Source organism: Ictidomys tridecemlineatus, chromosome 2 (assembly GCF_052094955.1).
Source record: "Ictidomys tridecemlineatus isolate mIctTri1 chromosome 2, mIctTri1.hap1, whole genome shotgun sequence".
Lineage (NCBI taxonomy): Eukaryota > Metazoa > Chordata > Mammalia > Rodentia > Sciuridae > Ictidomys > Ictidomys tridecemlineatus.
In genome coordinates this window covers 146,241,488-146,256,333 of record NC_135478.1, presented here as the reverse complement: position 1 = coordinate 146,256,333, position 14,846 = coordinate 146,241,488, and the positions used below count along the sequence as shown (strand labels likewise).

The following is a 14,846-nucleotide window of genomic DNA, read 5'->3' as shown; positions in this document are numbered from 1 at the left end:
GGCCTCAGTCATCTCCCTGCTTTCTTCGCATCTTTCGGCCTCTCATATGTTCTTGCTCTTGACACTGCTGTGTGCTTTCAAATCACTAAATGTCTCATGGGAAAACTGGCCTTATGCCAAAAAAAATTAGTATTAATTCTAAATTCTAAAGGTTTCTTTTTGTCCTGTTCAACTACCAACAGTGGAGGGCCTAAAACCAATCTTGAGAATATTGTCACGGTGGGTTGGGGCGTGATCCTACACATCTCCAAGAGAATCCCTCTTCCTTCGCATTCCTTCCTATGACACAAAAAATCCTGAATCCACACTCTGCAGCCACATTTGGTCACAGAAGAGGAAGTCCATAAGCATGGCGCTGGATGGCTATGACTTCTCTATCTCAATCTGTTTGCACAGGTTGCCGCCATCAGAATCCATAGCAAGAATGGCCACTGCCTTGGGTGACTTCGGGTAAGTGTCCTCAAGTTTGAATGTCTCCCATTTTGATCTGAACAGGCTGATCTGGAGTGTCCAGTAGACTATTAATATCAGGCTTCTGCCTTAATAAACCATAATGAGTCCTAAAGTCCTCAAAATTCAGTCCTTGCCTCATCAAACCAATATGTCAATCAGGATGCCTCTATAGAAAACATGACCAAAAACCCCAGGAGAATTGTTTACACACAGCCTTTGTCTGCAATTGTCCCAAACACCTAACTTCCTATATTGTAGTTTAATGTACTCTTATGTTTTAAATACCAAGAAAAGGCTGAAGAATATAAGCATATTATCAGATTCTCAAGTTTGCTTTTAGAGGAGCAACATCATCATAACTACAAATACCAATGGCTCTTTGCAACAGTCTTAGATCACTACACTTCACAATCTCTTGTTCCCGACACATGGGAACATGTGCTGTTTGTCAAGCACTGTGGTCACTTCTCCAGCTGAAACCCTGTCTGTGGACATAAGCCTTCTAAATGGTTTTGCACACATGTTGAAGTTTATGCATTTACTTCCGAGGTTGCCTTTCTTCTGATTTCCATATGATAGGAGAGGCCTTTAAGTCCCACACAGCATTTAAAGAAATCAGAACACTTAATGAACACACAGCTAGACAAACACTCCAAGATGACCTCAGGCTTAATACAGCCAAAGTAAATTCAAAGAAACACAGACAGTTCGTTTCTGCACGCCGTGCCCACTCATCTCTCCAAGCAGATATTCCTTCTCTCATAAAAAAATGCCTGAGCACCATGGGGCTTCACTGACCCCTCCTCTCCTCAGATGGTTTTAATTGCTTGAGGGCAGCACAGGGCCCCAGAACTCACTTCAAAGGCCCGTAGCCAGTTCTCCTCCTTGATGTATTTTATACACTTATTGCACTGCTTCTGGAAGTACTTTCTCTGCCTCTCATCCAACAAGCCAATTTCGTAGAGGAATGGCGCGTAGCCCTTTATAATCTGAGGACAAAAGAGACACACATAAGTGCCAGACACTGAGAAGGAGAGAAGGCAGGAAGCCCATTTGCTTTGTGAAGTCACACTTCATAACTTTCAGTCTGGTGCTAGAAATAGCCAGATAGGACAACTCTACACACACGCCCCTACAAAATACACACGTGCACACGTGCAACACACACACACACCCTACAAACACACAAAACCCACCCAACACAAACACACAAAATACACAACACACATAACAAACACACAGCACAACACACATAGTACAACACAGTCGGTGTAGGCTGGCAGAGCAAGTTGAATGAAACATGGTAAAAAAAAAAATGGAAGAGTTCAGTCAAAAGGTCTATTGGTATTGCCCTTTATCAAGTTAAGCTTTTAAGGTAAAAGGAGCTCGTCCACCTGGCCCTCTGATCTCATTAAGTTACAAAAGGGAAACAAACATCATCACACTTACTGATTCAGGGTCAGAATATGCATTTCCAAGAGCAATTCCTTTCAGGTGGATCTTGACCTGCTCCTTGGGGTTGAGGGCGTGGATGTAGTGCGCAAGCGCGGGTACGTACTTCCCTGCATAAGACTGAGGGGGACAGATATTGAAGGGAACAGTCACAAATCGGAGCTAGTACAGGTACACAAGCTTATGCTGATGAAATAACAATGAAGCTTCAATTAATTCTGTAGAAGGTTTACCTTGGATTTCTTAACCTCACATTGAAACCCCCAATAGAAAGGAGTGTATTTGCATGCACATATTTTCTTTCCTTTCTTCCTTCCTTCCTTCCTGCTTCCTTCCTTCCTTCCTTCCTTCCTTCCTTCCTTCCTTCCTTCCTTCCTTCCTTCTTTGCTTCTTTCTCTCTCTCTCTCTCCCTCCCTCCCTCCCTCCCTCCATCCTCACTTTCTCTCTCTCTCTCTCTCTCCCCCCCCCTCACTTTTTTGGTCATTACCAAATAGCACCCAAGTGACATGCCAGTCGGGGACAGGTGCACACATACAAAAATTAACAACAAACATGTAATAAGGGAACATTCTAATTTCCTTATGAAATAAAATAACGTGGACCAGTGAACATGATTCTGCCATCAGTCAGGCTTTTCTTACCAGAAAGTTCTATTCAAAGCCTTAATCAAAAGGGGAAAAAAAAAAAGTCTCGCATTGAAATTTAAGACTTAAAAGTCTGTATAATGATACAGATTTTGAAATCAACAGGCATTAAAGGAATAGGAGAAGGGGAAAAGGAAAATAATGCCTATTGGCCACTAAAATTTTCACTTAAATATATCTTTATTTCCAACCTTTTCCAGCACAGGGTCTTTTTCCAAAGTCAAAATATCTTGTAGACATCCTTTCACCTAACAAACATAGTAGTTCTTCTTTTAGAGTATGCTGAAAAAGTGCTATGTTGACTCAGTAATATTTTAAAACAGTTCCTGTGTATTTTCCATTGAGAGTTACATTCCTTGGTGGGGGAGGCAGTACCAGGGATGGAACCTAGGGGTGCTTAACCACTGAGCCACATCCCCAGCCCTTTTTTATTCTTATTTTAAGACAGGATCTCACTAAGTTGCTTAGGGCCTCGCTAATTTGTTCAGGATGGCTTTGAACTCATGATCCTCCTGCCTCAGCCTCCTGAGCCCCTGGGATTACAAGTTTGTGCCATTGTGCACAGCCAAAGTAGCCTTGTTAACATCTCCACTTGTTATTAAACTTGCTATGTTCAAAATGAAGCCCAAGTCCCCAAACCTTCCCTTTCTTCCAGACCAAAAGTCTTCAGGCATTCTCCATATCTTTTTCTCATGTACACCCCACCAGAAATCCACCAGCCAAGCTTGTCAACTTTACCTATTCTATCAAAATGTGTCTGGAGTCCATGTCTCCTCATGCCCCCACTCCTCACCTTGCTCCTGGTCACCATCATATCATCTCCTGCCTCCTCCATCTTACTGCAGGAACCTCCTCAATGGTCCCCTTGGATCTATTTTTAGACAGTAGACCTGTAAGATCTAAACCAGATCACGCCAGTCCTTGGATCAGATCCTTCAATGACTTCCTCCAACCCTGAGTAAAAGCAACGGGCCTTTTTCTGGGGCATAAAGGCTAGCATGATCTGCTCCCTTCCCCAACCTTCCCCCTATCTTCTTTCTCATTGTTCCCCAGTCCTTCTGGGTTCCACAGTGTTCCTTGCACATGCCACCCACGTGCCAGCTGGGGCCTTCACGTCATCCATCCCCTCCACCTGGACGGCTTCTCTCCCAGGCTCCCTCCCTAAGAGAGGCCTTCTGAGCTACCCTCCCTGGCCACCCTACCTAAAAGTTAGCATCCCTTCTTTTCCATTTTATATACCCCCCCCTCTCCTTCCTCTTCCTCTTCATCCTTATCACCATCCAACTTTAATTTTTTATCTTGTATATTGTTGTTTTCCCACCCATACTACAGGATAAGATCTCCAATCTCAGGGGTATGGTCCGTTTGGTTTATTTGTGTCCACTGTGCATTCATATTGTGAAATGCTGTCCCTTTGTCAGGGTTCAATACACAGTTGTTGAATGAATGAATTTACATATATTTGAAAAAAAGTGATGCATGTTTGTTCAAAGTAGACCAGAAACCTTCTGTGGGTACCTGTGTGTCAACAGGTCCTTTACAATATCTCCAAGGCTTTCCAGAGGTCTGTGGTTCAAAGGCGGGGAGCTCCGGAGGGCTTTCCTTTAATCCATAACATCATCACAGGGAGACAACTATTCCCTTTTCAAGATAGGACAGCAGGCAGGATTGAGACATTAAATAGAACAGCCAGAATTATACCTGGTCCAACCTACTCTAAAAACCTCAACTCCTTCCAAGTTATGGTAAAAGAACATAATTTAAGTAATCTATTCACCACCTCCTTACTGATGCAGGCTTCTTAGGCAATAATAATTATTTAGGCAAAAGTATTGAATCATAGTAATTTATTCATAGTAATTTAGTCATGAGTACATTTAGCTGCCTTGTGGTAATATAGAGATGTGTTTTCCTGTCAGAAATTCAGTTTATTTTATAACTGTGCTATATTATCATTAGTGGCAATAAGTGAACATTTATCAAATAAAATTTCTGTAATGACAAAAAAAAAGCACATTTTCTTGAGCGATCATTTTACTGGTAAAGATGTACCACATACTCTTTATTCAACAGCGGCATATTGAGCAACTCTGCTGTCAAAGTCATTATATAGATACTTGAACAGACACAAAAATGAGCAGGCACAAGACTTATCCTTGTAAAATTCACAATTTCTTTTGAAAATACATTCTGAAAACTTTGCCTCCAATGTTCAGAAGGCTTACCATTTCATGAATTATTATTCCCATAATATATGTATATTGACTGGCATAAAGGAGATACATAAAAACTTACTTGATAAATGAACAACCTATCTGGCACGACTTCTAAATATTTTTTCCCTCTGGAAACTGGTACAAACGCTTAAAAATATATGTTCTAGTGATATTGTTATTGAAGTTGTCTTATCGTGAGCCTGGTAATAAAACTCCTCTTTTCACCTCTGAGATGGAAGGGCACAGACTTTAAGTTGTTCTATAGTGATGACAAATTAAGTCTAAAGCATCCACATTTTTATGGCACCTTCCCCATGTGACCATCTAGGATATCACCAGGCAGGAAATTAAGAAGGAACACGCATTTGACTTTTGAGCATCTACTTATACACCAGGCTACTTCACCTATTGTAATCTGAGTCCATTTACCGTCAACATTATTTTCCTATATTTTACAATGATGAAAACAAGGGTTTAGGTGTCTCAAGTCACATGGCTAACTGGAACTCCACCCAGGCATGGCCCCTCCCCCGCTCTCATTCCTATCAAATCCCATTTCAGTGAGTGGCCCTGGAATGCCTGGGTCTCTGGCCCCCATGCTGGGACCCGATCTTGTTTTCATCCTTTCCATGCTTGCTCTGCTGACCATTTGTGAAAAACCTGACAGCAGGATGGGCAGTACTATAATCATTTCCAAAACCAGATTCTTCAATATTCAGTCCACATCTGCTAACCTCACGGTGATGATGTTTATCTCATTTTTTCTGCTTCTAATGACTATCACACACTTCCTTGCTTTGTGACAGTGTGACAAATCCTTCATTGCCTTTTTCATTAATCATTCCACTGGTTGAGCGACTCAGGCTGTCACACAGTAGACAATTATAGGATTATTCTATGGAAAACAGGCACCAAAACATTATAATGAAATTTTCAATTATTTTCACCTTCCTTGTTGAGATATATTTCTTTTTTGTTTGCGAAAGCAAACTTCTTATCCTTGAATCATTTATTTCTCAATTGAACAATTTTCTGACCACCACCAGCACTTCAAAAGACAACCAGGCAATAAATCAATTATGTTCTGTTTTACCTAGGTTTTCACTTCCTGTCTATATTTTAAAATAGAATAGAAACTCATGTTTGGGGGGAAGCTTTAGATGTGACTGCCTAATGGGATGTGATCCTGATTCTAAGAACTCTTGCTCCTTTTCTTCTGAGTTCTGCCCATACTTATGACAACAGCAACTGCAACCAGAACTCTTGTCCTGTGGTTTCTCGGACCTGTCCACGGTGCTCAGCAATGTGGGCAGCAGCCGGTCAAGGAAGGCCCTAAAGTCTGCAAATTAACATTGACCTTCTAACATCAGATCAGAACCTGGCCTCATAAAAGCTCAAAGCAACATCAAAGCAATTATAAGAGGAAAGAGAAAAAGCACAGCCAGAAACTGTCTGATACGTATTATTTCAGAGTTTGGCAGTGACCTTCAAGTGAGGAATTCAGCCAGATAAACATATATACCTTACACAACAAATAGGACCAGGTTTGCAATCGACACATCTGGATTTTAGTCTCCCCTTATTATTCCTTTCTGATATTTAAAGCTGCCAACTCTAGCACTGCTCTTGTTTGGTTAATTTCTCCCAGGGTGACCCTATTTGAACACACCTCCAACAAGAGGGAACAGAGACACTAGGGTGTGTTTGTACATACTTCTATTTGCTGGAGCTTGGCGAAGCAATAAACTTCCAATTCTCCTACGACATCAGAAGGATCTCAGAATTCAGTTCTCAATTTTTTATTTCCCCCATGAGAATAAGACCTCCACATCATAGCTGAACTGTAGTTTTGCCTCTTGGTCTGCAATCATTCTAAGCACTTAAATGATGTTTGGAACAGCCTAATGCAAATCACATGAGGAGCATATTGTACTTGTAAAAATAGTCTAGAGAGAATGTAATGTTTGGTTAATTATCCAGATATTTAAAAGTACAATGAAATTAGACTTAAAGAAACTTGTAATTGTGTGTTCTCAGTCTCTCCCCTCGTACATGTTTCAACAATATCCACTGCTGACTTACTGCACCCCTGCAGCCCAGTTACTTGTAAGGGAAGGGAAAAAAAGAGTACATATTTAAAATCCAGTTTCAATCAACTCCTCCAGAAGGAGGGAAAAAAAAAAGAAAAACAGTGTCAGAGAATAATATTATAATGGAAACAATGTTCTCTTGCAGAAATTTCACATATGTTCACAGTTACTATTCTTTAAGCTATTCTCAGCCAGCCATATATTTCTTATTGAGGTTTAGTAGAAAAAAAAAAGATACAGTTAGACTCCTTCTCTGCCTTGATTCTCCATATACATTTCATGGGAAAACATTCAGAACTTTATAGGTGATAATAAGCAATGGCTTTGGGAAGTGAGGCACACCTCCACCTGGACACAAAGATCCCCCATCCACAGCTCCTAACCTCTGCCTGGCAGAAATAGGCAGGGGGTGTTGTCAATGTCAGCAATGATGTGTTGAGGATGCTGAGGGACATTCTGAGCCCCTCTGCTCTGTCCCCCCTTCCTCAGATGCCTCTCTGAAGAATTCTGAGCTGGACGGTGAGAACTCCTGTCACCTGAAGGAAATGAAGTGGGCTACCTTCAGGAAGGAGTTGTGCACATGCCCTGCCATCCCACCCTTCCCAGCACAGACTATGGAATAGCCACTCCCAATGATGGTGGTGAACCAGAGGGAAGAGGAGAATTGCAATTCCCTGAAGAGAACTGAAGAGAATTTCATACACCCAGAAAAACACACAGAAAGTCACAAAAACTGGTAAGAGCCCTAAGAGCGATGGTGGTAACACCAGGTAGCAGCCAAGGATTAGGCTAGGGCAGCGTTGTTGACTTCATCTAGCCTGAGGGTAGCTAGACTCTCACATCACTCAATACCCTTATTTCCTCTGAGGAGAGAATTGTGTCCTTCGAATGGCCAGTTCAGAAATTTAATGAATCAGGAAAGCTGGAACTTCAGTGTTGTGGTAATCTCTACAACTTCCTAGACATTTCTAGACCGTGCGTCATCTAATTTCGAGACCACATTGCTGCAATTAAAAAAAAAAAAGGCTTCTAAGAAGAATATGATTTTATCAAAGCAGCTATTTCTCTTGAAAATGAGCTTAAAAAGACTCTTGCAAAATCTACAGGCACAGACACATAGCAAGAAGATTTTGATCTGTAGCCAACTTTTAGTCACATAAACTGAAGCAAAGGTACGTGCTGCCTTCTGAATGATATATTCTCTTTTAGTATTGAGAGGATGCTTCTCTTAAATAAATATTCACCAGGGTCAGATAGAGGTGAACAAGATGCACCCTTCCCCCAACTTACTCTGACTTTTTTTTGGTGCCAATTTGGAGAAACCTAGCTTGAAGCCAGGTGATTCAAGGAAATGAATAAACTCTTCTGTTTAAAATGGAGAAGACAGTTAATTTGGCCTTTAAATAAAGAGATGGAACATTCTGGGTCACAGACAACAAATGGAGACCTTTTTTAGATCCCTGTAGAGAATTCAGAAGGCTAAAGCTGAATAATAGATGTAACTTAACATTTCCTGTCCCCAACCTGGACATCTCATCCACTCAGGTACTGCTGATGTCTCTACACTGCTCAGTCTGTGTAGTAGTTCACTGCAGACAAAGCTTTCCATGATTTCTGATTCCCTTCTCCATGCAACTAAATCAATATGGTAAATACGTATTGATTTGATTTGGATTTGCTCTCCCAAAGCCAGCGGCCCAACTTGCAAACATTTCCATATGTCTTTGTTCAGTTCTTTGGGTTGCAGCTAAACCTTAATTTTTATAATATTAAACTCATTAAATAGTCACAAATCCGTTTTCAATTCTAAAAGAAAATATTGGCAAGTGCAGATGGACATAATTGAAAATAGACATTTGTCATGGGCTCAAGAGTTAAAACAGCTTGAATGCTATCTAATAAAATTCAGCAAGTTCCAAGCCTTGAGAAATAATTGCATTCCAAGGACTTCAGGTCTTTATATCACTTGAAACTTCCACTTAACTCTATAAAACTTTATGATCAAAGCCAAGTCTTTATGATTAAAAGTAAGTCTTGGCCAGAAAGACAGAGACATTCAAAGAGCTAAGGAGCTTCTTTTCTGTTTGTATAAGGTTATAACCCTAGAGATCTGCAGGAAATATGAAAGTGGATGTCTGACTCCCTTCCATGGAAAGAGGATCTGCTCTGCAGGGAGAGGCAGGTCCTGGAGACCAATGTGGTTTTGAGGAGGGGGCCCCAGCTCCATGGAGCATCTCCCCAGGCAGGGCTCAGCCAATTCCTGCGATGCAATTCTCAGGCTCTGGAGTCCAACCTTGCAGGCTTCAATTCTGGCTCCTCCACTTTCTAGCTGGGTTACCTTGGTAAAGCATTCCTAACCTCTCTAAGCCTCATTCACCTCACCTGTAAAATAGGGGAAATAATAATATCATTGATATTATAAGTTGGCTGTGGGACTTTAATGAAGTAATACATGAAACCATACTCAGCAAAATGCCCATCATATAATCCTTTCTGAATAAATATCTTTTATTTTAATATGAGATTTGCAAATAAAACCTGTAGCTGAGATGTTCTTAAAGCTGTCTTTTAGCCACCTAATTCAAGGAACCCAAGTCCGGACTAATAGGATAACGATATAGGCCTTCAGAGCATGATGACTGGCCTATTGCAAGTAGAGATCTCCACTCCACCCCTCTGCTTGCACTCAGTGCTATGAAGTCCCTATTACAAATACCTTTCCATGGGCAGGTGCTGTCCTCCATTCAAATGCAGACATGTTGATAGTATACCACATTGGCTTCATTTATCAGATCTTGCTAATGGACAGTGAGCTAATAAGTCAAAGTGGGGACAGACCAAAGAATAATCACAACAAGGATGGAGAAAGCTGCAGAATTAAACCTGAATATAATACAGTCAAGGCAAGCAGGGCTGGGGTAGGAGGCTGGGCATAAAATAGGCCTGGAAAATAAGAGTAGGAAGGAGAGTTCTGAGGGACCAGGACATAGGAGAGCAGCGGGGTATGGTCAATGAGAGGGAGATGAAAAGATGAGGGAGAGAAATAGCATCAATATTTTAATTTTATCTAATGACAACCTTTCATGAAGCCACTCTATCTCATTCATTAAACAGCGTGCTTAGTATTGCATGATGCACATTTTTAAAACATGGTTCCCACATACAAGGAGCCAGCTGCCTCAAAGCAACAGACCATTGTGATCTCAATGAAGGTCATCCGACATCATGTTCCCCACAGACCTTCACTTGTGTGGGTGAAGATAAAGCATCCAATTAAGTTCACTAACTACTATATAAGTAGCTTTAAAATTCTGTCTGTATTGGCCTCAAATTAACCATGCTTGAAAAACTGCTTGTAGAGAGACTCTGGCCTTCTCTGATGCTGGAGAAGCAATGCCCAGGTTGACCCATCTGCCCTGCCATTTTGGATGGTTTCCCATCCATCCATAACCACTCAGGAGCACAGCCTCTTCCCTGGGAGTGGCTCAAGGAAGCCACATGGCCCAGGGATAATGGGCCATCCCTCCGTCTTGCCAGCTTTCTCCTCCATGAGGCTGTTCTGCTTTACCATCTAGCTGGGCTTCCAGTGACTGGAGAGGACTCTACAGTGTGCCTGTGCTTCAAGAACAAGGGCAGGCTCACTAACAGTTACTGGCTTGGGAAGGATAACACTTAAAGAAAGTTAATTATGGGAATTAAATGGAGCTTGTTTCTTTTTGAAGTACATTTTTTTCATGCCTTGAGGAGGGTGATTTACAGACACATTTGTCTCTCTTTAGAGAAAATTAATTCCAGTTGGTGTTCTGGGCAGGAATAAAGAGAAGGAAAGGGGACAAAGAGGCTTCTTCCATCTCCCTCACACCCACAGCAGGCTCCCTCTGGGGTGCCACGCCTGGTGTATACTACAGGGGCAAGGAGCCTGGGGTGGATCCTGGCACATCTGCTGTGCTATCCATATGAAAAACAAATAAACCCAACCCTAATATCAACTTCTAAGCTCCGTCTTCATCTTTTAGATGAAGCAAGTTATTTCTTTTAAAAATGATTTCAGCTAGGAATGTAGCTCAGTGGTAGATCATCTGCTCAGAATGTATAATGTCCTGGGTTCAAATCACATGCACATACACACACACACACACACACACACACACACACACACACATTAAAAAAAAAAAACATAGAAAACACATTGCCACGTCCCAACAATAAGAGGCAGAGCATAACACTCAGCCCCTGTCTACATGCTTTGGGCCATATGCTCTGGAGCCATAATAGATTAATCCAGCTTTTCAACATGGATGGCAATAATAGGCATCAATGTTGGGTGTTTGCCACAGCTGGTCACTAGGCTAAATATCTGAGGAGGATTACCTAATTAAATGCTCAAAACAGTGCTAAGAAGTAGGTACTATTATTATTTCCAGACTCCCACCAAAGTCAGGGCTCTGAACAGCTGCTCCAGACCCTCTAGCATGGCTTCCCCCATTCACACACTCACTGTGCCCCGCCCCACACAGCACACAAGATGAAGGGTTTGAGGTCTGGGGTGTGTGCACAGAAGGCAAAAGACCACTTCTGAATTTATGCATTCATCTTTCAAGAATGATTCTACAAATTGAGCAACATTATTTATTCAGTCCCTCTAAGAGTGTGGGCAAATTAAGAGCTCAGAAAAGAAAGGGTTTTGTTTGTTTTTTTTTCTTGAAAAATATGTAATGATTTGTTTTGGCAGGGGGGAGCTGAGAGTGGTGAGAGGAAGGATGGGTAGGCACTATGTTAAAACTGCAATTATATATAGATGCTAGAAGAGTTAAGTGTAGATAACCACAGTTCCACTTTCAATGAAGCAAAATATCCCTAGAAGTGATCTAATTTAAAAACCAACCCCTCTGATTGTAAGATTAAAAGCAGAAGCCCAGAGAAGTTAAAAAGCTTTCCCAGAATCATCCGGTGAGGTCCCAAGTCTCCTAATTATTGATCCAGAATTCCTTCCACATCTTTATTCTGTTTCATGGCCTTAAAACAGATGACAGACCAGATGAAACCAACTGGACTAGAGAAACAGAGCATTGTAATAATGATAGACCATCATGGTGTTATCATCTGGTGCTCTTCCTTCTGGAAAGAGACGGACCCTCAGGCAGAACAGACCCCACGCCATTCATTGCTACCTGGCAACCTGATATCTCTACCTCAGGCCTAGCCTGCCCGCTTACATCTTCCTTCATTGATTAGAAGGTACAGGTTCCCTCAAGTGTATTCATCCTGGCAGCAAAGAATGTAAAAAGAAAACTGTGCATTCCCATACACATTTGGAAATTACATGCATAAAACCACCAGGCAGAAATAAAATAGACAAGTCAAATTTTTCATCCGGGATTTGGCAGCTTTGCTGAGCATTCAACATCATGGTTAAAAACAGTGCCATATTACTTGCAAGACAAGGAATTACACATTAAACAGATCGCTCTTCTGTTGCAGAGGGAGAGAGGGCATTTTCCAGGGCTGCTGCCAGATGACAGGAGTGTCACAGCCTGCCCCATCTCCAACCTGCCTCTGAGACTGGTTAAACAAGTGAGAATGAGAGGGAATTATTGGTAGAGGACTAAGTAATCTCAACTGGAGAACTAGCTATAGAAACCCTGAAGCACAGTGTGAAGCAGTCCATATATTCTTTCCAAATGACTTAGAAAGAGAGGAAAGCAGGCTTTAAAAGAAAATGTTCCTAATTCTACTAACTTATCATTCCCTTGAAAAATGGACATTAAATTTCTCTCAGTCCTTTAGAGTGCACATTTGCAGATGCTCTTGCTCAGCATCCTTCTAGCCCTTCCTCTGGAGCTCAGTCATCCCCTGACTCAGGCTGTAAGCTTCAGAGGGTGAGGACCCCAGCATGATCCTTCCCTTCTCAGGCATTTGGGATCAGCCTTGGGCTCCATACTAGCCAATCTACATGTTCCATTCCTCCAACCCAGTTACTGGTTTTCAGATGGACATGGGACCCAAATGCATCACATGTAATTCAGGAATATGGATGGAATTAGTAGGAAAGAGCTTGCAGGCTACGTGAAGAGAAGAGACAGGGACTTCAAGTGAAAAGAAATTACCTGAGAATGAAATCAAGGAAGTGCAAAGCCAAGTGAAAAGATCAGGAGAGAATGAGAGGCAAAGTCCTGATGAAAGAGACTTACAGGTTTCTTGTTGGCCATACTGATATAGGAATTCTGAAGCTGTGTTAGGTGTATTATAGAACTGGAAAAAATAAAGCAAACATGTAATACTATTGGGAACCATGGTCATCAGTGTGGGAGAAGGCGTATACAAATAAGTAATAGGGAAAAGGAGAAGAGAACCCTGTGGTGGGAAATTAGAATTATGGGTCTTGGTGTGAATTTTACTTTTCTAGCTCTGCCCATAGTCAAGATCTAATGATACCCCAGTGGCCATGAGCCAGTGGCAATGAGCACAATAAGTGCTCAGGACTTGGCTTTAATAACATCCCCCCCACCACACACACTAAAAGGAACCAGGTTTGAGTAAATGACTGATTCCAGGAGTGTTAGTCGACTTTCTGTCACTGTGGAAAAATACTGTATTAGCTCTCTGTCTTTGTGACAACAATACCTGACATAAGTAACTTATGAAGAGGAAGTTTTTATTTGGCTCACAGTTTCAGAGTTTAAGTCCTTGGTCACTTGGCCCTGTGGCAGCGCAATATATCATGCTGGGAGTGCACGGTGGAGGATGCCTATTCACCACATCATGGCCAGAAAGCAAAAAGAGAAGAGGAGGGGTTAGGCCCCAATGTCTCCCTCAAAGGCATCCCCCTCGTCACCTAACTCCCTTCCATTAGGCCCCACCTCCTAAAGGTTCCATGGGCCAGGGACCAAGCCTTCAATACATGAGCCTTTGGTGGACAGGCCAGATTCAAACTATAACACAGGGAGAGAGTAAGGAAAGTAGGAGATGCTTCTGGAACACTTATTTGAGCCAAAAACCAAGGAAGTGTTCAAAGACAAAAGGACACTGGAGCTATCTTGTTGGGGCTCTCAGTGAACAAAATTAGAACAATTTAAGCATCAAAACCTACAATGATCACAAAAATTTTTGACAGATCAAATAAAAATGATACCTTTAAGTATATAATAGAAAGAGGTTAGGGTAAAGATTGCTACAGAAGGATACCAGAAAAGCAAAATGGTTCCTGATTTCAAATACGAAATCTATTGCCAAAGAGTTAGTTTTGAAAAGTCATTATATTCATGAATAAAATCACCATTTTATAACTCCTGGGTATAATAACAGATTAAGATAGGGATCATCAATGGATGTTAAAAGTATTGGCAGACAAATTCAGGAGAACAGATGTTCACATGGTCTTGGATTATTTATTAATTACAAACAGAAACAAGTGTGTTTACAATGGTGAGATCCAGCAGAGACCACCTTGGCCAAGTGATCAAGTTTAGTATTTTCATAAGGGGACAAATTGACATCCTCTGCCTCCTGATGGCATTCCACAGAAAATACCACATCATCTCTGCACTGTTCTTGCTGGTTCTAAGCACAAAGGGCAGAATCCAACAAGTTCAGAATATGGAGTACTCTGCAAGGCACTTGGTCTGAATTCTTCAAAATCACCCTTAATAGCCAGGTGCAATAACATAATCCCAGAAGCTTGGGAGGCTGAGACAGAAGGATTGTGAGTTCAGCTACAGTGAGGCGCTAAGCAACTCAATGAGACCCTGTCTCTTAATAAAGTGCAAATAGGTTGGGGATGTGGCTGAGTGGTTAAGTACCCCTGAGTTCAATCCCTGGTATACCCCACTCCCTTAATGACAACAACCAAAAGGGCAGATGACTAAGAAATAACAAACCAACACTAAACCTAACACATGAATCTTTATTAAGCCCTGGATTTCAAAATATGTTATGGAGGATCTTTGGAAGATAGTTGGAAAATTTTGAGTATGGGCTTACTCAATCTTTAA

The 14,846-nt window shown here is 41.5% G+C and overlaps 1 protein-coding gene across 2 annotated transcripts in view; it reads right to left on the bottom strand.

The window, feature by feature from the left end:
• Cpvl (carboxypeptidase vitellogenic like) overlaps positions 1-14,846 on the bottom strand; it is a 107,030-nt gene that overhangs the window by 59,934 nt on the left and 32,250 nt on the right. The window contains exons 7-8 of one of the 2 annotated variants that reach the window (XM_078030699.1): positions 1,903-2,067; positions 1,311-1,442 (exon numbers count right to left, since the gene is read on the bottom strand). The exons of the other annotated variant lie outside the window; for it this stretch is intronic. Coding sequence (XP_077886825.1) covers positions 1,311-1,442; positions 1,903-2,067 — 297 coding nt within the window. The remainder of the gene's footprint in view (positions 1-1,310; positions 1,443-1,902; positions 2,068-14,846) is intronic. 2 annotated transcript variants of the gene reach the window in all.